General features: G+C 41.8%; 1 protein-coding gene across 1 annotated transcript in view; it reads right to left on the bottom strand.

The window, feature by feature from the left end:
* LOC132817324 (contactin-associated protein-like 5) overlaps window positions 1-27607 on the bottom strand; it is a 1293865-nt gene that overhangs the window by 624237 nt on the left and 642021 nt on the right. The window contains exon 8 of the mRNA XM_060827734.1: window positions 18947-19208. Coding sequence (XP_060683717.1) covers window positions 18947-19208 — 262 coding nt within the window. The remainder of the gene's footprint in view (window positions 1-18946; window positions 19209-27607) is intronic.

Here is a 27607-nt window from a genome sequence, read left to right on the forward strand (position 1 = left end):
AATGCAGCAAAGAAGAAAAAAAAATCAAGTGATTACTTCCTCTCTTTGGAAGCACATACAGCCACACCCTAGACATGTCAGAGACTCTGGGTTGAGAATTCCATCTTGGTATTCCTCAGTCAGTAAGATGGCACCTTGTGTCCCCTCTTATTTGTGTAAAGAAGTGACCTTTCAGCATGATGGAAACTGAAAAGCTAACCGCAAGTTAGATAATGTGTAGTGGAGGGAAGTGACCATCCTGGGCATGTTGGACACTGTCGTGCATTCATTGGTTAGAACCACAGAATTGTTACAATACAATCAGCTAATCATACCAGCACTAATTCTGTTACTTGAGGCCTGACTTTTCCCCAATCCCTGCACACATTATCTCTCCAAATAATCTCCTAACACCCTCTTGAATGCCTCAACCAACAGAATTATGGAGCGGTTCATATATCCAATATCAGATTTACTTCCAGTGTCTCGCAATAAAGCTAATAAATGAGCACCTAGAGACAGGGGAGGAAGTCCTCATTCAGCAGGATCCCTATTCCAATAAAAGCCGGACCAAGAATGATGGGTGAAAGCCCAGTGGATGAGTTTCCCAACACTGCAGCTCAAGAGGTGGATGCTGCAATGACAAGCTTCTGAGACCAAAACACTCAATGTCAACTGTCAGTTCACCCCTCCAGTATCAGTGGACCCACTCTCAACTATTAATGCCATATGCCTTCTTTACCACTTTTTGCACTTGTGTTGCCACTTTCAGGGAGCTACAGGCTTGAACCCCAAGATCCCTCTGTATGTCATTGCTTGCATGGGGTTGTATACTTCGCCTGTCTATTTCACAAGTGTATTATATCTAAATTGCTACTTCTCAATGAATATATTAAAATGACTAAAACAGGTATTAGGTGCCTGTTTAGGAATTTGTTGCTGTCAAGCTTAAAAATTGACCCAACATTGGCTAGACATATTGTAGGGTAGTTGGTTTAGCTCAGTTGGCTGGATCGTTAATTTACAGAGCAATGTGATGCCAACAACATGGGTTCAAATTCCCATTACCATGAAGGACTCTCCGTCTCAACCTCTTCCCTCACCTGAGGTCTGGTGGCCCTCAGGTTAAATCACCACCAGTTGCTTCTCTCTAATAAGAGAGTAGCCCCTATGGTCTGGTAAGACTCAAGTGACAGAACAACAACAGACATATTGTGAAAATAATATGGTTTTAAGAAGTGTATTTTGTCCTTTTTTATGAAGCAAGTTTGAGACCAAGGTGCTGAGCGGTCTGCTCAAAGGCAAATTTCCATCTGGTTCTTTAACAAACATTCTCTCTATTTTGTAGACATTAGACATGGATAGTAGAAATTGGGATCAGTGTGCAATATTTCGGAGTGCAGGGTTAGTACTCGGATCGGCACTGAACACCTGAGTCAGTCTTCAGTCAGTCCAAGGATTAGTTGATGCAACAGTAACGTAAGACTTGCTCAAGTACATGAAAACACCAATGCAGTGCAGGAGTGCCACACGAACCCATAAGCTTATGATTCATAAATAGACATGTCACCAGTGGTGCCAAGAGCACAGCAGTTCAGGCAGTATCCAACGAGCAGTGGATGCTGCCTGAACGGCTGTGCTCTTCCAGCACCACTGATCCAGAATCTGGTTTCCAGCATCTGCAGTCATTGTTTTTACCAGTGGTGCCAAGCTGAGACCTGATTTGGAATCAATTTCACAGCCTATTCCTGCTTTGCTAACCAAATCCTTTTTGATTTGGAGATGCTGGTGTTGGACTGGAGTGTACAAAGTTAAAGATCACACAACACCAGGTTATAGTCCAACAGGTTTAATTGGAAGCACACTAGCTTTTGCAGCTAGTGTGCTTCCAATTAAACCTGTTGGACAAAAACCTGGTGTTGTGTGATTTTTAACTTCAAATCTTTTTTGTTAGATTAGATTCCCTACAGTATGGAAACAGGTCCTGCTGAAGGCCCTGTTTCCATTCTGTAGGGAATCTAATCTAACAAAAAAGATTTGAAGTTAAAACAAGTCTACTCCGATGAGTAACCCACCCAGACCCACTTCCCTACCCTAAATTTACTCCTGACTAATTCACCTAACATTATGGGCAATTTGACATGGCCAATTCACCTGACCTGCACATCTTTGGATTGTGGGAGGAAACCGGAGCACCCAGAGGAAATCCATGCAGACACAGGGAGAACTCCCCACAGACAGTCGCTCAAGGGTGGAATCAAACCCGGGTTCCTGGCACAGTGAGGCAGCAGTGCTAACCACTGAGCCACTGCTCCACCCCTAATGTAATGACACTTGAGTTTCAGTGGCTGAGTAGTAAATCAGAAGTAACATTGTTTTTGCCTCACTTTAGTAGCAAATTCTCAATTTTGTTTTGTGAAAGCTGACACTTAATTTATTCACTGATGTGACTTTTATCAATGGATGATCCTATATTCCCTGACGTCCAGTCTGAAATCTGCTCCCCTTCATTCCTCAACAAAGCCACAATTACTGGCAGCAGTCACCAACAACTGAGAAGCAATGTTCCCTTGGTGCAAGACAACTCTGCACATCTTTCTCTTCTTCCTGCGACAGCCTGCCAATAGATCAATGTAACAATTTCACATTTGGCAGAGATATTGCTGTTGGCATACGGGAAAGAAAATAGGAAAAATTGCAAACACAATAAAGGTAATATAACCAATTCAGTAAATGGCAGGACCCTTCGGAGAAATGACATACAGAGGGATCTTGGGGTTCAAGCCTGTAGCTCCCTGAAAGTGGCAACACAAGTGGATAAAGAAGGCATACGGCAGGCTTGCCTTCAATGGTCAGGGCATTGAATATAAATGTTTGCAAGTTTTGCTGCAGTTGTATAAAAGTTTAGTTAGTCCACGTTTGGGGTATTATGTGCAATTCTGGTTGCCAAACTATAGAAAGAATGTGAAGGGTTTGGAGAGTTGCAAAAAAGGTTTACTAGGATGTTGCCTAGATTGGAGTGCACTACTATCAGGAAAGGTTGGATAAACTTGGATTGTTTTCATAACATTATCAGAGGCTGAGAAACAACCTGATAGAAGTATATAAAATCATGAGAGTCGTGGATTATGTGGATTGTCGCAGAGTGGAAATGTCAAATACCAGGGGCAATGGATTAAGGTGAGAGGGGGAAAGTTTAAAGGAATTATGTGAGGGAAGAGTTTTGCACAGAAGGTGGTAGGTACCTGGAACACACTGCCGGGGGGGTGGTGCAAGCAGATATGGTAGCAATGTTTAGGAGGCATTTAGACAGACACATGAACAGGCAGGGAATAGAGGGATATGGACCATGTGCAGGAAGCTGGAATAGGTTTAGAAGGGCATCATGCTGAGCATAGGCATGATGGGCCAAAGGGCCTGTACTGTTTTCCAATATTCTATGTTCTAAGAATTAAACATTGCCACATCCATGCTGCCAAATTGACAGAAACATGTTGAAACAAGTACATCAATATTAATGGAAACTAACTATGGATTCTGGGAGACCAACATACACATAAACAGAGACTGCTGTCGCAACATCTACCTCACGGATCAATGCATTTAGTATTTTCAGTAATTACTGCTATAATTGATTGAAATGACAATTTGTTTTTAATTCTGTCAGGGGATGTCAACCAATTGAGCCTAATCTGCCATTCAATATGATCATGGATAATCAACAATTTCAATCTCCTTTTTTCTACATTATCTCTGTATCCCTTGATATCACTGGCTTTAGAAATCTATTAATCTTGAATTTAAACATACTCAGTGACAAGGCTGTGTTTACTGATTTAAAACAAATTAAATTTTCAAGGGAAAGAGATCAAAGCCAGCAAAAATGGAGTTGGTTACAAATCAGCCATGATGTGACTGATAGCTCAAAAGATGGAATGACATCTCCCTTTTTGAGTAAGGATGTGAATGGCAACTGAATGTTAATCTGGCGTGGAAACTTAGATCATGTTTGGATTACTGTGGAAACTTTGTTTTCTGCATTCTGAAAAGGTTTTGAGGGGCCAGAGAATTTGCAGAGGGGCTGAATTATTTTTCCTCTTCGTTTTGCAGTTGACAGTCAGATTGTTTGGGAGGCCAGTACACCACCTTCAGGGAGCAAGGGGAAAGTGAAAACTGGGGGTGGGGATGATAGATAGGGGAGTGGGCAAGATAGTGATACAGCTTTGGATCATACGACTGAAGAGATGGAAGATTTGGGGAAGTCAGGGCAATAGCAGAGTGAGCATGGGCTGAGTCCCACGATGGAGCGAGCACGGACTGAGTCTCATGATGGAGCGAGCAGGGGCTGAGTCACACAGGGGAGCGAGCACGTGCTGAGTCTCATGATGGAGCGAGCACGGGCTGAGTCCCACGGGGGTGCGAGCACGTGCTGAGTCTCATGATGGAGCGAGCACGGGCTGAGTCCCACGGGGGAGAGAGCACGTGCTGAGTCCCACGGGGGTGCGAGCACGTGCTGAGTCCCATTGGGGAGCGAGCACATGCTGAGTCCCACGATGGAGTGAGCGCGGGTTGAGTCATACGGTGGAGCGGGCAAGGGCTGAGTGCCGGAGCAGCCATGGAACAGGCATGGCCAAGCCAGTCCTGGATGGAGGCTGAAATGTGGAGGCTGTGTGGCCTAGTGATCTGTGGCCGGTGGGCATGGATTCATGCTGGAGAGGAAGTGGAATGTTAGATCTTATGGTCACTTTCTATTGTTATTCTGGACATTTTAAACTCGGTCCCAATGCTAACTTTTTTTAAAATAGCCAATAAATTAATAGTATCTGTACGCAGGTACCCTGTACTCAACATGACGCTGAGAGGTGATATTACAAACATTTCACTCATGTGAAAATAAAGGTTCATCTACTCTATTCTATTCTATCCTGTTCTAGTTTGGGGAAGGTGATTAACAATTGGGATTGGAGGCATGGGAGAGTAGGAGAGATTAAATCTGGGTAGGTTATCCTTGGGAACTGAAACGAATGGTGGGTTTGGTGAGAGGGACCACACATCTTCCCTTTGGCCCACAAACCATGCAGAAAAGACAGTTATCAGTTCATTCTATTCTTTCTTCCAACTCCTAGGAAAGCCAGCTCTGTTACTGGTAAACATGTGAGTGTCTGAGAATTGGCATATTCAAACTACTGACCCATGTGGTGAGAGCTGGACCCCTTGTAATTCGCCTTTTACACCAGAAGTTGGCATGTTTCCCTACTTACCACTCATCATCTCACTTGCCCTCAGTGGATTTTGAATTTAACCTTTTGTTGTAATCAGTGATGTCTGAGGCATCGAATGGTCTTTTAGAAAGTCCAGATTTTGAACTTAGATCAGTTTTTACACATTGGGTCCATAGCTTTATACTTGCCCCAATTAAAATAACACTCAAACTCTACTTATTCCCAGTTCTCATTGACTCCATGTACTGTAATGCCACCTGTAATTTATTCAGGTGCTTTGTCCTTCCACTATTAGATGCTGCACAATCTATAATGCACTTCTCATATAATATACCGCCCACAACAGTTGCACACTAATTTGCCAATATCCCACTTTTGATCACTCTGCATGAAATCAAACAATCTTTGTTAACAATCAGCATCTATATTTAATGATGCTTGCCTAGTGAAGCAACATTTGGCAATCATTAAATTTCAAACCTTTAAATGGATAAAAAGAACCAGTGATTTTCCTTACATCACACAAATGTGGTGTGGTGATATATTTCAATTAGTCATAATGGTTTGTGTGCTTATAAACAATTTTCAACATATACAAGTTATTCAGCTTGCACTCATTTAGTTAATATGAATGATTAACATTCAGTCAGGAACGCAGAGAACTATGCAAAGTAGTGTAGTTTAATGAGTAAATGTTCAAAACACAGGAGCAATGGAAACAATCAGTGTTAATTGAGTCAAATGCAAATATGATTCATTTCTTTCAGAAATAACATGTCTATATATGTTGTAAGAGTATTCTGAAACATGTCGTGTGATCCGTGATTGCAAGGAATGAATGAAGTGGAATTGAAGTTTCTGAAAGTGGGAAGGGAGTTTACTACACATTGGGCAGGATTTTTTTTAATGCATGCAGAGGCAGGAATGGGGGCAAAGGGCCCAATTTTCCTCAACACTATCCTACAATGAGCCTGGCTCAAACCCAAAATGCTTTATGTCAAGGCTCCTCAGCAAAAGCTAGCATGCATTTTCCCACTGAAAGACCAAGACAAGTTGAAGGAAGTTGGATGCCATTACCCGATCCCATGCAGGAGCCCATCCACCATGATTACAGCTGCTGGCCAGTATTCAGTTAGAAGGGATGTCCCTTTGCCCATCACAGAATCATAGAATGTTTATAGTGTGGAAGCAGGCCATTTGGCCCATTGAATCCACACTGACCCTCCAAAGAGCATCCCACCCAGACCTCGCCCTGCAACTCTGCATTTCCCATGGTTAATCTCTTGAGATACTATGGTCAATTTAGCATGGCCAATCCACCGAGTCTATGCAGGATGTAAGAGGAACTCAGAGCACCCAGGGAGACCCACACAGAAACCAGGAAAATGTGCAAACACATTGGTAACTTTTCTTTTCATGGTGAAATTCCAAAAGTGATGTCTTCAGAGTTCACCTCCATCACGGGGCTCCCACTATCCTTCTTTCCTACACTGGCCGCTCCTGCTTTGCACACTGGGACTGCTGATGTATCATTGTTGGAGAACTTCTGGCCTTGAGAGAACAATAACCTAATTTAATTGGGTGGTGAACACATCCTCAGGCACTGCAGTTGGCCAGCCATCCAAAAGATTTCTCTGACAAACAACATTGTGGGTGTGCCTATACCTTAAGAATAAAAATGAAACCATACTTGGTCAAATGCTGCCATGATGTCAAGAATAGTCACCCTCACCCAATCTCTGGAGTGTATTTAATTTGAACAAGGCTGCAATGATTTCAGCAGCTGAGTGGATGCACTAGGAATCAAAGTGAGCATCAGCAAACAGGTTACTGCTGAGCTAATGCCACTTGATTGAAATTTCTCATCACTGTTGTGATCGTTGAGAGTGGACTAATGAGGTGGCAATTGGCTAGGGTGGATTTGTCATGTTTTTCATGTACAAGACACACCTGGGAAATATTCCAAATTCATGCGTGGATGCCAACTGTTGTCAAATATTGCACGGAATGAATAGAATTGACTGAAGACTGGCATCTGTGCCACCTGGGATTTCTGGAAGAGGCTTATGTGCCTACAACTGCCACTTTATCACTCTTGGACTCAGGTTCAAAGATAATCAACACAAATTTGGATGGTAGTGTTTCTATTTTGCCAATTGCAGTGGATCTGCTTCCAATGTGTGTGAGAAGTCACAATTCTGAGTTGGGGGAATGGGGTAAAATGAGAGCTGCTCATAATTCACTTGGAAGTGAAACTTGAAAAGGCAAGAGGTGACTGAATATAAGAAACAAGAGCAGAAGCAGACCTTATTCTTTAAGTTTGATCAACCTTTTAATATGACCATGAAAGGTCTTCTCCCACAACTTTACTTTTTACCCATCCTGATATTTCTCAATTATATGACAGACCATAAATTTGTCCCGTAATGGTGGCTCAGTGATTAGCACTGCTGCCTCACAGCTCCAGGGTCCCAGGTTCAATTCTAGCCTGAGACGACTATGTGTGGAGTTTGCCCATTCTCCCCGTGTCTGCGTGGGTTTCCTCCGGGTGCTCCGGTTTCCTCCCACAGTCCAAACATGTGCAGGTCAGGTGAATTGGCCATGCTAAATTGCCCATTGTGTTAGGTGTATTAGTCAGATGGAAATGGGTCTGGATGGGTTACTCTTCTGAGGGTTGGTGCGGACTGGTTAGGCCGAAGGGTCTGTTTCCACACTGTCAGGAATCTAATAAAACAAAAACCTTAAATATATTAAGGCAGAGGGTAGTGGTGGAATCCTTTGATTAGCAGTGTGTGACAGGGATCGGTGCTGGGTCCACCACTTTTTGTTACTTATATAAATGATTTGAATGTGAACATAGGAGGTATGGTTAGTAAGTTCACAGATGACACCAAAACTGGAGATGCAGTGGACAGCGAAGAAAGTTACCTCATGTAGAACGGAAGCTTGATCAGAAGGGTCATTGGGCTGAGGAGTCGCAGATGGAGTTTAATTTAGATTAGATTACTTACAGTGTGGAAACAGGCCCTTCGGCCCAACAAGTCCACACCGACCCGCCGAAGCGCAACCCACCCATACCCCTACATATACCCCTTACCTAACACTACGGGCAATTTAGCATGGCCAATTCACCTGACCCGCACATCTTTGGACTGTGGGAGGAAACCGGAGCACCCGGAGAAAACCCACGCAGATAAATGAAAGGTGCTGCATTTTGGAAAAGCAAATCAGACCTGGACTTATGCACTTAATGGGAAGGTCCTGGGGAATGTTGCTGAACAAAGAGACCTTGGAATGCAGGTTCGCAACTCCTTAAAAGTGGAATCACAGGTAGACAGTGAAGCAGGCATTTGGTAAGTTTTCCTTCATTGGTTAGAGCATTGAGAGGTCATGTTTCAGCTGTGCTGGACATTAGCTTTGTCCCACTTTTGGAATACTGTGTGCAATTCTGGATTCTGTGCTATAGGAAGGGTGACTTGAAATGGCTCAGAAAAGATTTATGAAGATGTTGTCAGGGTTGAAGGATTTGACCGCTAGGGAGAGAATGAATAAGCTAGGGCTGTTTTTTAATGGAGAGTTGGAGGCTGAGGGATGACCTTATAGAAGTTTATACAATCATGAGGAACATGGAGAAGATATATCGGCAAGGTCTTATCCCTAAGGTAATGGAGTCCAAAACTAGTCGGCCGTAGGTTTAAGGTGAGAGGGGAAAGATTTAGAAGGGACCTGATGGGCAACGTTTCTAACAGAAGGTGGTGCATGTATGGACTGAACTTCCAGAAGAATTGGTGGAGGCTGGCACAATTACAACATTCAAAAAACATCTAGATGGTATATGAATAGGAACGGTTTAGAGGGATATGGGCCAAGTTCTGGTAAATGCGACAAGGTCAGTTTAGGATATCTGGTTAGGACGGACAAGTTGGACCTGATGTTTCTCTGCTGTATATCTCTATGACTCGATATTAAATGATACAGCATCAAAGATCCAATGGAGTGGATGATTCTTGTTGTCTGGCAGAACCTTCTGAGGGTCAATGGATCCACAACACCAACTCTGCTTTTTCTCAATAGATGCTGCCCGGCCCACTGAATTTTTGCAACAATTTCTGATTCTGTTTCTAAAAATTTTCACACTCTTCTAAGAGAAGATTAAATAATAGTCTGTAATGCTAAGACAGAGTGGACAAAATTGAATTTGGATCTGTGCTTCACTGAATCTGATCTGGTTTGGTGCTGAAACTCTGAGCTGAAGTTACATTTTCAGGGGGAGGAGGGGGCACACATTGAAAATTGTGTGCCTGGAAGGCGTCACTGAATCCCGATGCCTCGGGAAGGCAAAACAATTATCACTAAGACAGTCAGAAGAGATAACCAGAAAACTGCTGTCTCCAATTAAACTCCTTGACAAGGTTGTTAATGGATCAAAGAGGATGAGGATGAGGTTTTCAAATGGGAAATCACTAAAACCTGAACAGGGTAGCACAAATTAATGTGTTGTTGTTGCATTCACTGAGGAGTGATGCAGTTATTTTCTTTTGTAAATGAAAGCAGTTAACAGCAAAGGTTTCACTAAGAGATCAGACTCAGCCCTACTTGACACCAATGCATTGAGTGCTGATGTTGTTGCTCTCAACAGCCTGACTCATCTATTGTGCAAAGTAGAAGGCTGGAAGTTTTTTGTCATTCCAGCCTCTTGCATGTCTACTTTGGATTCCAGCATATGCAGATTTCTTTGTCTCATCCATTGTGCAAGGCAATGGCAGTTCCTGTTATGATTGCGAACTACCTTTGCTGTTCCCACCCCAACAGATATCTCTCACCTCAGCTTGCATAATTCAACACCACTCACTGGTGCCTAACTCAATTTAGGGTATTTGTGTTTGATGTTTGAGTCACTTGTGGGAGCTGGAAGTTATCCAGCAATGTCAATTTTAATCATCAAACTCTGGGTGACAATATGGACATCCCTGAGTTTCCTGAGCTCTTCAGTGACCTCCTCCTCGCTTGTAACTGAGACTGCTTAATTTGACAAAAACACAGAGAACACTGAAGAAATTCAACAGGTCTGGCAGCATCTGCGGAGGCAGAAACATTGTCAACATTTAGACTCTGGTGTGATTCTTCTTCAAAAAGAGTCATTCGTTTGATTGAAGGGTAGGATCTATTTGAAATAGATGGTTGCTGACAACTTGAAAACGACACAGATAATGTGGGTGAATCTGACAACGTAGTGCAAATGAATTGACATTAGCAGCCAAAAATCACTTAACTGCCTTCTCTCAGTAACCTGGATATTCCTGCAATATGCTAATATAGCTTACTCACACTGCTGTGTTCAGTAGCTCCTTCAAGCCAACTTCTCTGATTAGCTCTTCTACACATTCCAATTTCAAAAAAAAAGTTCAAGTTCAGCTAATTTATTGTATCGCAGAAAAATGAAAGCCAGGATGCAGTCAAGTGGAGTTAATATAGCTGTCTCATAAAATTGACCCTGGTTGTTGATGAAAGCAGAGAAAAATGTTGAAAAATTGAACCAATCAAGGCACCAATCACCACGCCTGTATCAGGCGATGTTTGAAGAGATAGTAATGGTGAGGAATCAAATTCATTTTAACATATTCAATTCAAAGTAGGCTTGTAGCAGACGCTGTTGCAAAAGACATTTAAGGATATTTCATATAATTGCTGCTCCTTGCTACTTTTATGATATGCTTCATATATTCATTCTAATGGGAACAGGGTCCATAATTGGCAGCCAACCTTCTTTTACAAACATTGAAGTTCAAAGTGCCACTGTCAGGCATGCATGGAGGATGAAACTGTTAAATATTTTTTTCCATTAGTACCATTAAGCCCTTTAGGCCTCAGATAACCCAAGGCACCACATCTTCATAAGGATGGCAAGGGAATAGAATGGATTTATTTGATGACAACAGGGTAAATATGAGAGGATTTAAAATAATTAGTAAATGATGCACATGATCGTTTTAATACTGCAGAGTGTGTTACGATCTGAAATGTACTGCCCAAAAAGGGTGCTAGAAGCCAATTTGAGAGTGACTTGTGAGAAGGGCACTGGATAAATGTTTGAAAATGAAATTAAAATTGCAAGTGATACAGAAATAAAATTGGAGAAGAAGCTGGGGAAGGGAATAGGCTGGCTTGCTTTTTCAAAGAATCTCTGGCTGGATCATCATCTTGTGACTGAGGGAATCTTAATTCAAGAACTTGCCCCATTGACTGTACTGTTGGTGATAAACATTTCCAACATTCACAGCAAGAAATGGTATGGGAGATCCTGAACTTCTGAATGCTTGCCTCATGATGTCTGGGGTATACATTTCTCACCCTATACATGAGAGTGGTATTGCTCACAAAAGATATTATAGAATCACGAAAGTGTTACTGTGCAGGAGGGGGGCATTGGTCTATTATGACAGCACCAACTCTCCAAATGAACATTGGAACTTTGTCACGACTTGGAGATACCGGTATTAGACTGGAGTGGACAAAGTTAAAAATCACACAACACCAGGTTATAGTCCAACAGGTTTATTTGGAAGCACGCTAGCTTTCAGAGCTCTGGTCCAACCACCTGATGAAGGAGCAGTGCTCTGAAAGCTAGTGCTTCCAAATAAACCGGTTGGACTATAACCTGGTGTTGCATGATTTTAAACTTTATAATTTAGTGTACTTCTGCCACCTTTTCTCTTCAAATAATCATGCAATGCTCTCTTGAATTCTTCAACTGATCCCAAGTCCATCAAATTTCAAGGTAGTGACACAAAAGTAGATGGCAGGACAGGACTCAGTGACTGCATTAAGGAGGATGGATCCTCATTTGACACCATATGGGTAAAACATACCCATAAAAAGGGTAATTACATTGTTGGAAATGTATTCAAGATCCACAAACAGTCAGAGAGAGAAAGGGAGGACAGATATGTAGACAAATCTCAGAGGATTACAAAAATAAATGGGGAATAATAGCAGGGAGTTTTCACTTCTGCCACATTTGCTCAGAGATAGAAAATGAGAAAGGCTTAGAGGGGGCAGAATTCTTATTATGCATCCAGGTGAGCTACTTAAGATAGCACACTGAAGCAAGAGGAGTGTCAGTGGGGGAGCATTTTGGTGATAGCGACCAAAATTCAATAAGGTAGTCATATTATAAGATAAAATGGACATGAAGTAAAGTAAGTCATGATAAAATTATAATGCTCATTTGGAGACCTGATGCTGTCATAATGGACCAAATGCCCTCCTCCTGAACAGTTACACTTTTGTGATTGTCTCAAATCATTAGTGAGTGCCGGCTGACTTTGACATAATAAAGGAAAATGGACTGGTAAGGAAATGTACATCGAAGCAATGGGAATAATTCAAAAAGGAAACAGTGAGATTGCATGGCTCAAATGTTTCTGTAAAGGTGAAGGGTTGTACTAACAAATCCAGATAGTGTCAAGGGATGCACAAGCTTGAATAAGGAAACACAGTCGATAATCTTGAGGCATACAGAAGCCTCATGGGCCTATGGGCTGAAAATGTGTTGCTGGAAAAGCGCAGCAGGTCAGGCAGCATCCAAGGAGCAGGAGATTCGACATTTCGGGCATAAGCCCTTCTTCATGAATGATTCCTGAAGAAGGGCTTATGCCCGAAACGTCGAATCTCCTGCTCCTTGGATGCTGCCTGACCTGCTGCGCTTTTCTGGCAACACATTTTCAGCTCTGATCTCCAGCATCTGCAGACTTCACTTTCTCCTTATGGGCCTATGGGCAAGTATTGCTGAGAAAATAAATTAGGAGAGCAAAGAGGGTACATCATTAAAAAAAATGCTGGCAAGCCAAATATCAGAAAATTCAAAGGCCTTTTTTTTTAAGTACATTAAAGGTCAGAAGGTAACCAAGGAGTGAGTAAGGTCTATTGGTTGCCAAAGTGGAAAACCATGTGTGGAGCCAGAAGATATAGATTAATTCTTACAATAATTATGGTCATTTGTATTCACTGTCAAGAAGGAAGGTGTAGGAGGTGTGACAGAGGCCTGGAGGCAGCAAATGTGATACCATTGTTCAATAAGAGTGGTGGGGATAAACCAGGGCCAGTTATCCTTACACCAGTGGTAGGGAAACTTCTGGAAAGAAATTCTGAGAGTCAGAATTAATCTCTGCTTAGAGAGGCAAGGATCAATCAAGAATACTCAGCATGGCTTTAACAGGGCGAAGTATAGCAGTGTTAATTGAATTTTTCGAGGAGGTAACTTCCTGTGTAGAATGGGTAAGGCAGTTGAGTAATGTACTCAGAAATCAGTAAGACTTTTCACAAGACATTGCATCAGAGACTTACTAAGAAGTTAAGAATCTTTTGGAGCCACAAGCACAATGGGCTAAAAGTTATCTGAAGAATAAAAATAATTATATTAATACCTGTGTGTACATTCATTTGTACATGAAAAAGAATTCTTGCATAATAACATGAAAAGGCAAAATCATTCCTATTTTACTTTTTGCATTTTGCCCATTTTGCACCCAATCTCAGTCAGTGAAATGTGACTAACAGACCTGAAGAATTTCATATTTGAACCATTCTCGTAACCTCATGAATTAATTCACTCTTCCATTGCTACATAAAGCACCACTACAATCTCTGTTTCATCACACCGCACTTTGGCATTAAGACAGCAACTATTTCAAAACTAATTCACTAGTTGCAAGGAACTGTGGAACATGCTGAGATTGTAACAGGCGCAATACCGAGGCAAATTCTTTTTTCTCTACACTATGTAACATCAAGAATTTTGAACTTCAGAATCCAGATATAACCCAGTGAGAACCAAACCAAATTAGCAATCATGCAGAGAATCATAGAATCCCAACAGTGCAGAAGCAGGCCATTTGGCCCATCAAGTCCACACCAACCCGCCGAAGATAATCCCACCCAGACCTACCTCATCTCTATAACTCTGCATTTCTCATGGCTAATCCACATAGCCTGCACAATACAAACAATTTAGCATGACCAATCCACCTAACCTGCACATCTTTGGACTGTGGGAGGAAACCCACGCAGACAATGTGCAAACTCCACACAGTCACCCGAAGCTGAATCAAACCCTGCTCCCTGGAGGTATGAGGCAACAGTGCTAACCACTGAGCCAATGTGCCATCCCAAGCACACAATAAATATCTCACTGCCACACTTTTCACTTAGCAGGAAATGTCTTCAACATCGAACAGATCTGCTGTCATATCTTTCACAGTGAGACCGAATATGCTGACATGTGTGAACGAGAAAAGTATGCATTTGGATCACTGCATTTTGCCTCCTCAAGGCATCTGAAAACTCAAGATGTTCTCTCCTCTTTAGTTGAAAGTGTGGTCAGTACTTTTTTTCTGGCAGACACAGCAGTAAATTTGTCTATTCTGGTGTTGTTTCATGGGGTGAATTTACAACATTTCTTTGCAAAAATACCATAGATCTCTTGGTGCAGCTCAACGGGCAGATGGATTCATTATTTCAGGTGAATGAAAGTACCTGTGACAGTACAGCATTCATCTCTCAGTGCAACACTGATGTCTCAACCCACACTATATGTTCAAGGTTGCAAAGGGTGGCCATTCTTACAGCAAAGAGCTTATTTTTCAGGCAATTTCTCATACATTGTAAATATTACATATATTCTTACCTCTCAAGAGAAAATATAGCAACCATAGTATTCAAACCTACTTTAAGTCATCCATCCGAAATAATAAGCTTTCTACCTCCCATGACAGTGTCTACCAGTTTCTAAAATGAACCCAATGTCTTGATCTGAAACATTACTCCCAACAACTCACTGCGACTCTGAATTCATGGTTTTCAACAGACGTGCCACACTGGTGTACTGTGAGAACTGTCCAAATGTGCTGTGAAAGTTTGCACAAAGTTCATGAAAATCAATGTAAAATGATTATTTTTTCTCCTTAAACAATATTCTTTCAAACTAAAGTTACAACTCAAAACTCTGTGCTGCAGTCACAAGATTTTTATCCAGTGGATTTGAAACACTAATGCACTTCAACCTTTAGACTGTTATATGCACTACGTTGCAAACCTCTCCAGCACAGCTGTAACTACAAGAAATGCAAATAAATATTACTTATGATCAATAAATTCAATTGCAAATGTGGGTGCGACATTAAATTATTTGTCTTATTGAAGTGTGCCTGAAAAGATTGGGAACCACTGCTCAAAATCACCCTTTGAGCAAAGAGGAATACGACCACAGAATCCCGACAGTGTGGAAGCTGGACATTTGGCCCAACAAGACCACACTGACCCTCCAAAAAGCATTTCACTCACACCATTCCCTCTACATTGGCCATGGCCATTTCACCTAATCTGCACATCCCTGGATGCAATGAGCAATTTTGTATTGCCAATCCACTTGACCTGCACATAGAGTCATAGAGATGTACAGCATGGAAACAGACCCTTCGGTCCAACCCATCATGCCGAACAGATATTCCAACCCAATCTAGTCCCACCAGCCAGCACCTGGCCCATATCCCTCCAAACTCTTCCTATTCATATACCCATCCAAATGCCTCTTAAATGTTGCAATTGTAACAGCCTCCATCACATCCTCTGGCAGCTCATTCCACACACATACCACCCTCTGTGTGAAAAGGTTGCCCCTTAGGTCTCTTTTATATCTTTCCCCTCTCACCCTAAACCTATGCCCTCTAGTTCTGGACTCCTCAACCCCAGGGAAAAGACTTTGTCTATTTATCCTATCCATGCCCCTCATAATTTTGTAAACCTCTATGAGGTCACCCCTCAGCCTCCAACGCTCTAAGGAAAACAGCCCCAACCTGATCAGCATCTCTCTGTAGGCCAGATCCTCCAACCCTGGCAACATCCTTGTAAATCTTTTCTGAACCCTTTCAAGTTTCACAACATCTTTCCGATAGGAAGGAGACCAGAATATTCCAACAGTGGCCTAACCAACGTCCTGTACATGACCTCCCAACTCCTATACTCAATACTCTGACCAATAAAGAAAAGCATACCAAACGCCTTCTTCACTATCCTATCGACTTGCGACTCCACTTTCAAGGAGCTGTGAACCTGCACTCCAAGGTCTCTTTGTTCAGCAACACTCCTTAGGATCTTACCATTAAGTGTATAAATCCTGCTAAGGTTTGTCTTCCTAAAATGCAGCACCTCACATTTATCTGAATTAAACTCCATCTGCCACTTCTCAGCCCACTGGTCCATCTGGTCCAGATCCTGTTGTAATCTGAGGTAACCCTCTTCACTGTCCACTACACCTCCAATTTTGGTGTCATCTGCAAACTTACTAACTGTACCTCTTATGCTCGCATCTAAATCATTTATATAAATGACAAAAAGTAGAGGGCCCAGCACCGATCCTTGTGGCACTCCACTGGTCACAGGTCTCCAGTCTGAAAAACAACCCTCCACCACCACCCTCTGTCTTCTACCTTTGAGCCAGTTCTGTATCCAAATGGCTAGTTCTCCCTGTATTCCATGAGATCCAACCTTGCTAATCAGTCTCTCATGGGGATCCTTGTCAAACGCCTTACTGAAGTCCATATAGATCACATCTACTGCTCTGCCCTCATCAATGCTCTTTGTTACTTCTTCAAAAAACTCAATCAAGTTTTGTGAGACATGATTTCCCACGCTCAAGGCCATGTTGACTATCCCGAATCAGTCCTTGCCTTTCCAAATACATGTACATCCTGCACATCCTTGGACTGTCGGAGGAAACCCATGCAAATGCAGGGAGAATGCACAAACTCCACACAGTTGCCTGAGTCTGGAATCAAACCTGGGTTCCTGGTGCTGTGAGGCAGCAGTGCTAACCACTGAGCCACTGTGCCACTGCTATTTGACTTACACACTATCTAAATAAATCAACTTGCTCTCATGCTAATATTCCTGTCCTGGACCTGCTGCAATATTCCAATTAATCACAACAGAAGCTCAAGGAACAACACCTCATTTACTGGGGAAGGGTCACTTGACTCGAAATGTTTAACTTTGATTTCTCTCCATACCTGCTGAGCCTTTCCAATAATTTCTGCTTTTGGACTTCATTTTCTGCGCAGGTACTTTACAGTCTCATGACCTGTACACTGAATGTAATAACTTCAGAAACTGACCACATTATATCTGTTTTCCATTTTTCTTACATTCTCCTCACTTCTCCCTAACCACACCTGTATCTAGTTTGTATCTTGTTTGCCTTGCATTTGGTACAGACCAATTCTCCCCACCTCCCCCCCCCCCCCCCCACCCCCACCCCCCACCACCTTAATTCTTAAATGTTGTTACTGGATGTGCATCTACCACCTCTGCTGGCAGTACATTTAAGGCACCTATCACATTCTGCATAATAAAATGTGCCTCACACATCTCCATTAATCTTTTTCCTTCCTACCATTAAATCTCTGCCTCATTGAAACTAACATGTCCACCCTGGGGAAAAAGGCTCCAATTATCCCCCTATCCAAGTCTCTCATAATTTTATATACTTCGATCAGGTCACTCCTCAGCATACGATGCCCAAATGAAAATACGTTTTCCAATACCTTTCAGCTCTGAAAAACTCATACCAGACTCGAAATGTTCAATCCATTTCTCTCTGCACAGATGCTGCCAGACCTACTGAGTTTCTCCAGCCTACTCAGTGCTTGTTCATCACTCAGCCTAAATGCATCTTCCACATGCTCGAAAATGTGGCCTTGACTTGACTGCTGTGTGGCAAGCATTGTGAAGGCTTTGCCACCTGTGAAATATTGCCCCAGAAAATCCCTCATGAGATATCTCTTTCCATAACTGAGAAGCATCAACGTACCTCATCACTATTCACAAGTCACCTTGAACAAATGACTGCTTGTTACCACTTCCAGGGACAAAGGAAAATGGAATGCTTCGCATTCAAGTGTTCCTTCCCAAGTTTCTTTTGCCTCTCCATAACCTGGGGGTTTCAAGGCCAGAGTAGATGGGGGATTCCCAAGGAAAGCCCTCCTACCTTGGATGGGTAAAGTTGGCAGACCATAGGGCTGCTTTCCCATTACAGACAGATGGATGGTGGTGGTTTAACCTGAGGATCACCACACCTCAGGTTAGGGGACAGAGTGAAAAGCAGAATCTTTTGTGGTACCCTCAACCAGTGTGGGAATTCAACCCACACTGTTGGCTTACAAATCAACTGAGTCAACTGACCCAGCCAGCCCCAACTTATCTTGGACAATGTGGTTTGGCAAAGATAAATCAAAATGGACATAAAATAGTTCAGCTTTACTTCTACCCCAACTAACGCTATCTTTCAGTACAAACAATGCCACAATTGTCAAGGAGATGTTCAAGATCAGAGCACTGGCATCAGTTTCACCCAATCCTTACCAGGCATGACTCCCTCAATAGTACTCTGAGCACATACTTCTGTTGGCACAACTATTTTAAACTCAGTAACTGTCAAGACATTCCCTTTTGTTCAACTTGGCTGATTTTCTGTCTCCAATTCTTCCTTTTCTTTCAACCTTGATCTTCTTCCTCTGGTAAAATATAACCTCCCTTTCCCCACACTTTTAACCTTCATTGGCTCAGTGAGCTGTGCTTTTAGGAAGATAATTAGCTGCCTAAAATTATGTTCTTGGAGATAAGTGTTCCTTTTTATTCTCACAAATCCTCTCACTGTCACCAATGGCAGTAAAATTGACTACTGCAATTACCTGTGGTGATATCAGCTTGGTTCCATGATAATTTATGAACATTTATTTTGAGCTTCCCCTTGTTGAGGTAAATCTGTAGGACTCCAGATGCTTCATGGAATTCATTGTACAGCAGCAGACCATCCTTGTTCCAGGTACGGAATTGGAAGCTGACAGAAAGTCCATCCAGTTGAGGCTTCCCGGGAAGCAACAAGTAACTATTAGGAGTCATGAATGTGACTGGAACAATATGAGGCTCTGAGCAGGAAAAGGTTACATTTCCCTGGAGAAAGCAAAGAAGAGAAAAATAATATTCAATAGAATATTTAACATTAAATAATATTCTGTATTATTCACATTTAGACTACTTTCTTTCAGAGGATAATGGGATCTGATTATATACTAGTCAATAAAGAAATATCACCTTGATGATACAGTTGGACTTTTAACCCAGTTTACAAGGGAAATGGCATCATTTCTATTTCTCACAATGGCTAGAAGGCTTCTTCCCATTAAGCAGACACATTTTAATCAGAGTCAGCTTTCAGAATTATTAAACTAAACAGAACTATTTTTAAAAACACACAAGGTTGAGCTAATTTAATTTTCAAACTAGACAACTAATAAAGGATTTCCTGGAGCAAGATATCATATGCGGTCCCCAATTTGTTAGCTTTCCTTCCCCTCACCCTTTGACTTGAAAGATACTACTGCAAGTGTCAGTTGGGAGTGGCGAGGGGATGATGACATTCACAAACCTGGTGAATGATAAAATCAATAGTCTGTGACCTTATCTAAAGAAATCTAATGATAGGGAAAGAAACAGAAGAATGACAGCGAGGAAAAATAGGTTAAATTACAGTCAAATCAGATACAGAAGGCTGAGTGGAAGAGGATTATTTATACAGAATAACAATGTGTGCACATTAAACTTGCTGTTATATCACCAGCACATTCAGAGTCATTATAATTGTACCCTTCAAGGCAACAGGGTCTATTTTCAACTCTAGCTTCAATTGATACAGGCAATTTAGTACTTTGATGAAATGAAGTCACTGTTGTAGGAAAGACAGCAACCAATTTGGACACAGCAAGTTTCCACCAACAGCAATGTTGTGGTAATCAGATAATCTGTGCTTTGTGATGATGTTGGTTGGACAGTAATTATCAGCCAGGTCACAAGAGAAACTCCTCTGTATTGCAGCAAAATAATACAATAGGATTGCTAACATCCACAGAGATTTGGCTTCAAGTCACATCAGAAAGTTGGCCTCTGACTGTGCAGTAGCTTCCCAGTGCTGCACTGGAGTGTCAGCTTTGATTGTTGTACTCAATGCATGAAGCAGCACTCGGTGATAGCTTGGACTCGTACAGCCGGGTCGGTATCCATAATCCAGCTAAGGAATAGCTCACAGAAAACTTAATCACCTTCCTATACGTTGGCTCAGTGGTTAACTCTGCCACCTCTCAGCTCCAGGGACTCAGATTTGAATCCACCCTGAGGTGACTGATTGTGTGAAGTTTGAATGTTCTCCCGCGTCTGTGTGGATTTCCTGCAGATGTTCTGGTTTCTTCCCATAGTCCAAATACATGCAGGTTAGCTGGATTGGCCTTGTTAAATTGCTCCATAGTGTACAAGCTAGGTGGATTAGCCATGGGATATGCAGGTTTACAGGGGTGGGCTAAAACTGGGTGGGATGTTCTTTGGAGGGTCAGTGTGGACTTGATGGACCAAGTGGCTTGCTTCCACACTTTAGGGATTCTGTGATTCACTTCTGTGATGTCAAAGTGGCCAGATTTGGTGATGTAAATCCATCAAGAGGATTTGGAAATGGGATGAAATATCCAAGCAGCCTGTGCCACTTACTGGTATTCATAAATAAAACCATGACAACCATTCTAAGTTGTCTTTTCCATTGTATTATTGCGTCTTTTTTCCTTTTTAAAAAAAAATTGCAACCATCCATTTAACAGAGAATTGACAAAATGGGATAAATTACAAAGCACATGGAGAGACAGGAGTTACTTAAGGCTTCTGACTTCTAAGATTTACGACCCACCTCCAAACTCCTGAAAGCAATATCTGAGGATAAGTAAAAGAAATAGCTCTTTGAGGATACAAAGTTACAACATGAATGATTTATGGAACAAAGGGGGATGTTGTCACACAGATAGAGATGGCTGTGAGATTCAAAACAAAAGACAAAGGCAGAATAAGGACATAAAAAAACAAACACTGAAAATGTTAGCAACTCTCAACAGGGTAAGTTGCCCTTTCAAGTATGCAGTTATTGTCAGGTTGAGAAGATATTGGAAATAGAAACATGGAAATCAACGAATCTATAGCCAGACAAAGAAAAAGATACCGAGGATGTAGATGGAAACAAACACAAACAGAAGTTGCTGGAGAAACTCAGCAGGTCAAGATGAAGACTGAGTTGATGCCTCAAAGCTATTGATTCTTCCACAGGCTCACAGATCTTGAAATATTCACTCGGTTTCTCTCTCCACAGATGCTGCCAGACCAGCTGAGTTTCTCCAGGAATTTCTGTTTTGTTTGATTCAGAACTCCAACTTTTGCAGTTCTTTGTTTCATGTTATGGATATGGGCAGCTCAGCCGGAGGCTTTCCAAGCACTATAAGAAAGCTTGCAGATCCGTAAAGAGAGAAAGTGGGGGCTGTAGTCATGGCCCGAAAGTGCTGAGCTTGCATGGTACCTTTATGAGTCCATAGGTGGACTTTTCTATGCACCTTTGGGAGCTCAATAACAGGAACAAAATAACTTAGGAAGAGAGACTTGAGCAATTTTTTAAATACCAAAGCTGAGAAAGTCCAATAGCAACCCTCAAAAGGTTCAAAAAGTTCTTAATAAAGTATTTTTTGTCCATTTGTTTGCAGGATCTAAGACAGGGCAAGTACAAAACAACCTCAGTTATCCGAGCATCAATTATTCAAACTTCGGATTATCCAAACAAGACCTCAAGGTCCCTGCAAGTATACTTTAATAAATAATTAACTTCAAATATATACTTGAGACGTGACGTTCAGGGTTAAGTCTCACACTTTTCATAAAAAGGCTCTCCGATACTTATTCTTCCCGAGGACAAAGGATTGTGACTGTATTCGCACAAGTACAACATATGTGCAAGCCCTAGCTGCGCCATCTAACAGCAAGATTCCATCTCAACATTGACTCGCTCCATTTTGCAAACCCAACAATTTTTTTTTCCTCAGCTCATTCTCCGGAGAGTTAAGTCAAAGAATGCGCTTGCAGTTTTCGTTTCCATTGCTTTTACCTCCCGTTATCCCATGACGATTCGTTTTTTCCAAACATAAAGTAGTTCAATATCTTTAAGCTGACAAGAAAATTTAATTTAACTTTTTTTTGATGGGGGTGGGGTGAGCAAATCACAGTGAGTTAGCACATGTGAAAATAAACAGGAGGAAAACTTGACAAGAGGAAACACGAGGAAAACATTACCCCCTAAAAAATTGATGAGAGGACAGAAACGGAAGTCAGCAAAAAAAACTTTCCTCTCTTTCATGTTCCTCTTGTAATTTGCATCTCTCTCTCTCTCTCTCTCTCTCGCTAAGGCGTCGGCAATCACTGAGGGAGGAAGGGACAACACTTGGCTAGATTAGATTAGATTCCCTACAGTGTGGAAACAGGCCCTTCAGCCCAACCAGTCCACACTGACCCTCCGAAGAGTAACCCACCCAGATCCACTTCCCTCCGACTAAAGCACCTAACGCTATGGGCAATTTTTAGCACCTAATCTGCACATCTTTGGACTGTGGGAGGACACCAGAGCACCCAGAGTAAACTCACACAGACATGGGAACAATGTGCAAACTCCACACAAACAGTTGCCCGAGGCCTGGACGGTGGGAAAACGCTGAACAGAAAGTTGTCAGCTGCTGTCGAGGACTGGGATAAAACTGAAGAAAATGTCAGCAAATAATTTTGCAGACTTCAGTCAAACTCTTGCCAAAAAGTGTTTAATTTGTAAAACACATCATGAGTTTTTAAGCAATATCCAGTGTTTGTACATATTTTATTGATTGAATGAAATAAAAAATCTGGAAGCTTTTTTTTATGTAATTATATTCAGTGTGGCTTCCTTTGTTTGGATAACTGATCTGATCGTAAACAATCAGTTATCCGAACAAAATACTCCCCACTGTCTCATTCAGATAATCAAGGTTGTTTTGTATTTATTGCCCATCCTAAATGCTGTTGAGCAGAATGGTGCTGAGCTGCGTAGAACTGAGTGCCTTTCCCGGACACTTCAGATAACAGCTAAGTGCGAGCCACATTGCTTTCAGTCTGTAGTTAGATGATTTCCACTGCTCAGTGAGATGGAGATAAGAACACAAGACAGTTAGAATGGAGGTCAGAAGTATTCTTCAGCAAAGGCTGACTCAAATGTAGAACTCTCAGCTACAAAATAAATTAGATAGTTGATTGAACAAGGAAAACTAAAGGTCAAGGGGACAGACCAGGCATAGATTGAGAGTAGATCCAAATGTCACATAAGGAAAATACTTGTGCTATCTCCAATCGACTGCTTGCCCTTTTTTCTGTGTATAGCATTTGATTCTGTCATTCTTTTTGGTCATCTGGTACAACTTTGTCACCACAGTACATGACAGGTACAAGTCCTGTGCATTATCAAACCAAGATTAATGTTGCTCAGATCATAACGTAGTGGCTCAGTAGTTAAAATGAGCACCTGAAGTAGAAGCATATTGTGCATTCCCAAGAGGGTCCCTTTGGAATAGAAGATAGCAGATTGGATGACCCTTTACAGATCTCTTCCTGTCATCATTGAAGATGATTGGAAGATATTGCAAAGCTGATATATCATCATTCGTTATCATTGACAGTCCCTCGCAGATGAGGATGACTCTCTTCCATTCTCAGGGTAAGTCCATGGAGACTGGACAATCTGATGTGGCTTCTGCAGTCTCTGTTACACTTGGGGCAGGTCACTGGAAGAGGTGGGTGAGACGTTGGTGAGGTAACGCCCTCCTTTCATTGTTTTTGCCTGACTTCCTCCTTTCCCCGACAGCAAATCCAAAGATGTGCAGTTCAGGTGGATTGGCCATGCTAAACTGTCCATAGTGTTAGGTGCATTGGTCAGGGGTAAATATCGGGTAGGGGACTGGGTCTGGATGGGTTACTCTTCGGAGTGTCTGCGTGGACTAGTTGGACCAAAGGGCCTATTTCCATGCTGTAGGGAATCTCATCTAAATCTTCAAGTCTCGAGGTGCTTGATGCCTTCCAGGATGCTCCTCCTTCAATTTGAATGGTCTTGGGTCAGTGATTCCCAACTGTCTGTGGAAATGCCGCCATTCACCAGTGAGGCTTTGAGGGTATCCCTGAAGTGCTTCCTCCGACCGCCTGGGGCATGTCTGCCGTTTCAAAGCTGGGAGTGGAGCGCCTGCTTGGGGAGTATCACAGAGATCATGCAGATGACATGCCCAGCCCATTGTAGCCGATTAAGGGTGGTCACTGCCTCAATACTGGTGACGCTAGCCTGGCTGAGGACGCTGGTATTGGTGAATCGGTCTTCTCAGTGAATTTGCAGGATCTTACATTGGTGGTACTGCTCCAGTGCCTTGCAGTGTCTGCAGAAGCTGATTTAATATGACCTGCAATAAACACTTGTTGGGAATTTAACGTTCAATTATATCTGGGTGTTGAACATTAACTGGGATTTCACTTGTGCTCATATATATAGGGGCACGAGTATCCTATGTATGGGTCAGAATGCCATGGAGGTATACCACAACATTTCCAAACAGGTTCATTAAAAAAAAATCAAAAGGAGAAAGGATGCTCCTGTGGTACAGTGATAGTGCCCCTACATCTAAGTCAGACAGTTCAGGTTCAAGTCCCACCTCAGCTCGCACTATTCATGATGTATGCCATACAGTAACACTTCCGAGAAAGGGTATATGCGTATAAAATACGAGAAGGCTGAAAACTACTTTTGTTCGGTTTATAATATTATACCTCAACCCACACTACAACAAGCAAAACATACGGTGATTATCACATTGAAAAAATTTAATTTTGACGATCTGATCTCAAAACCTGCTCACATTTATTTTTTTTCAATATGTTATGAAAAGTCAATAGATGTCTCTTTTCCCAACATTCTTATTTTATAGTTACAGAACAATCAATACCACAAATCAATCACTGCCCAGGACCCATATTACAAAGAAGTTCTCAGTCACACACATTGAATTACAGAAATAACTAGACATCCTGAAGTATCATGTAATGAGACAAATTAATTTGTACTCCAACAGGCGATCCAAGCACCTAAGCAATGCAATCAATATTTATGATAGCATTCACTAGGAAGAGGGGAGCAAGGATGAGGATAAGAGAGAGAAAGTAAATGAGAGAGAGTGGAGCAAAGCAAGGATGAAGGACATTAGAAAAAGGGACATGTGAGAGACGGTGCAAGAGACAGAGTGCATGAGTGAATACAGGAAAGTAGACAGGTGAGCTATCAATCAATACCTAATGTTCAGATGAGTCACTCATAAAGAGGCTTGGAATGTCAGTCCACTGGGTCAACAAAGGTATTCCTCAGCTAAGTCCTTAAAGAAAATGAACGAGCAGGAGAAAGGAAGGGGAAACTGGGATGTAGGTAGGGAAACTGGTTGAAGTTGGCAGTAGTGTTGATCAGGGTAACTTAATGGCATTGTGGGGACATAATCTTCAACAAGGGATTTCAAACAGGTAAAAGACATCTTATTTGCCTATGCCCCATTACTCATTCCTGATTTTGGCAATGACCTTCAAGTTCTCTTCCATGTCACTCACCATCCTGAGTTGGGAATATAACGCCGTTCCTTCGCTGTTGTTAAGCCAAAATCCTGGAATTCTCTCCCTAATGGCATTGTTGGTCAACCTGCAGCAGGGTTGTTGATGTTCAAGGCGGCAGCACACCACCACCTTCTCAAGGGCAATAAGGGATGGGCAATAAATGCTGGCCAGCTAGTGACACCCACATCCGACAAATACATTTTTAAAAAGACCCTAGAAAACTATTTTTCTGTCGCTACCAATATCTCTGTATGAGTATGCTCTTCCTGCCCATTATGTTGGATGCTTTTAAATTCTTGGCCTTGGCATTTGCAGTCCATTATGATTTGCAAGAGGCTAGCAATCAATTTAGCATTCCTTAATGAAAGGGAACCTTGTTGGAACAATAAAGCATGACTAAGAGGTTCAATGCAATCTTCTCAAATTCTTGCCTACATGATTCATAGGTCCTCGAGTTTCCCAGCCCTGATTTCATCTGTCCTCTTGAACTGACCACAAAAAGTAAGTTGTTTCAATTTGTCTCATCAAGGACATCAAGGCTTTATGCAGAAATATCTATTTTTCCAGTCTTCCCTGTCAGCACACATTAATTCAGAAACTGCCTTGTCAGGAGTCATGTGGATTAGTCTGCATTAAGACCAGTTTGAGTTCAAGGTTATCACCACAGCTTAATGAATATCAGAATGCACCAGAATGTGACAGATTTCTTTGGGTCATAAGATTGTTGTCAAAACATATATTTAAATTCATGAAAGACTTTTCACGTGTCATGGGCATACCTAAATCTGTGATGGACATGCCCATAATCCCAATGCTGATCAGCGACCTGAGCTGGAGTACAAAATTCTTGGCAGCGCGCAGATAAAATGACACTTATGAAGTGCACATTCAGCACAGAAGTGAAATAATATAATTTATGCAAAATAGCATGGCAACTGTTCATGACAACTGTAACTAATAGTCACAAAATCAAACATAGTTGATTAACATTTTAATGGGTGATCAATCATAATAATTAAATTCTGTTGCAGCATGCGATCATGTACAGCTAAAATCTTTGGTGACTGACATCTGGTCATCAATCACGGTGGGCACTGTCTAAAGACATGGGAGTGAAAAGAAGATAAAACTGATACAGAAGTAAAGTGTGTAAGGCTTAACAAGCAAATGACTGATTAATGGTGACAATCACTTACAGAATGAACAATTGCAGCAGACTTACTCTTCACAGATGTGGAAGTACAATCTGAATTTATGTAACACATTTAAAGTGGAAAAAAAATCCCATGGCATTTCACAGGAGTGTTATCAAATTTCACGCTGAGCCACATTAAGAGATGTTAGGAGAGTGCCATAAGCTTAGTCAAAGAGATTGATTGTCAGGAGCATTGTGAATGTGGCAGGAGAGAAGTGATTAAATTTAAGATGAGAATTCCACAACTTGGACTCTGGATATCTCAACAGCACGTGAATCAATAGTGCAGTGGTTAATATTGGCTTTGGTCAAGAGTGTGAAGTTGGACAAACTCATTTCTTAGCACATAAGTTTTCTGATTTGGAGGTGTCAGTGTTGGACTGGGGTGGACAAAGTTAAAAATCACGTCACCAGGTTATAGTTCAACAGGTTTATTCACATGTACTTTCGGTAAGGAAGGGGCAGCGCTCCGAAAGCTTGTATTTTCAAATAAACCGATTGGAGTTTAACCTGGTGTCATAAGTTATATCAATTAGTCAATAGATGAGCAAGAAAGAAGATGCATTGCCTTAGTTCTCCTGTTGTGATATGCAGATGGTTGATATATCCCTGACAGATACATAACCAAGTTAACTATTTG

The sequence above is a fragment of the Hemiscyllium ocellatum genome, chromosome 7, assembly GCF_020745735.1.
Source record: "Hemiscyllium ocellatum isolate sHemOce1 chromosome 7, sHemOce1.pat.X.cur, whole genome shotgun sequence".
Taxonomy (NCBI): domain Eukaryota; kingdom Metazoa; phylum Chordata; class Chondrichthyes; order Orectolobiformes; family Hemiscylliidae; genus Hemiscyllium; species Hemiscyllium ocellatum.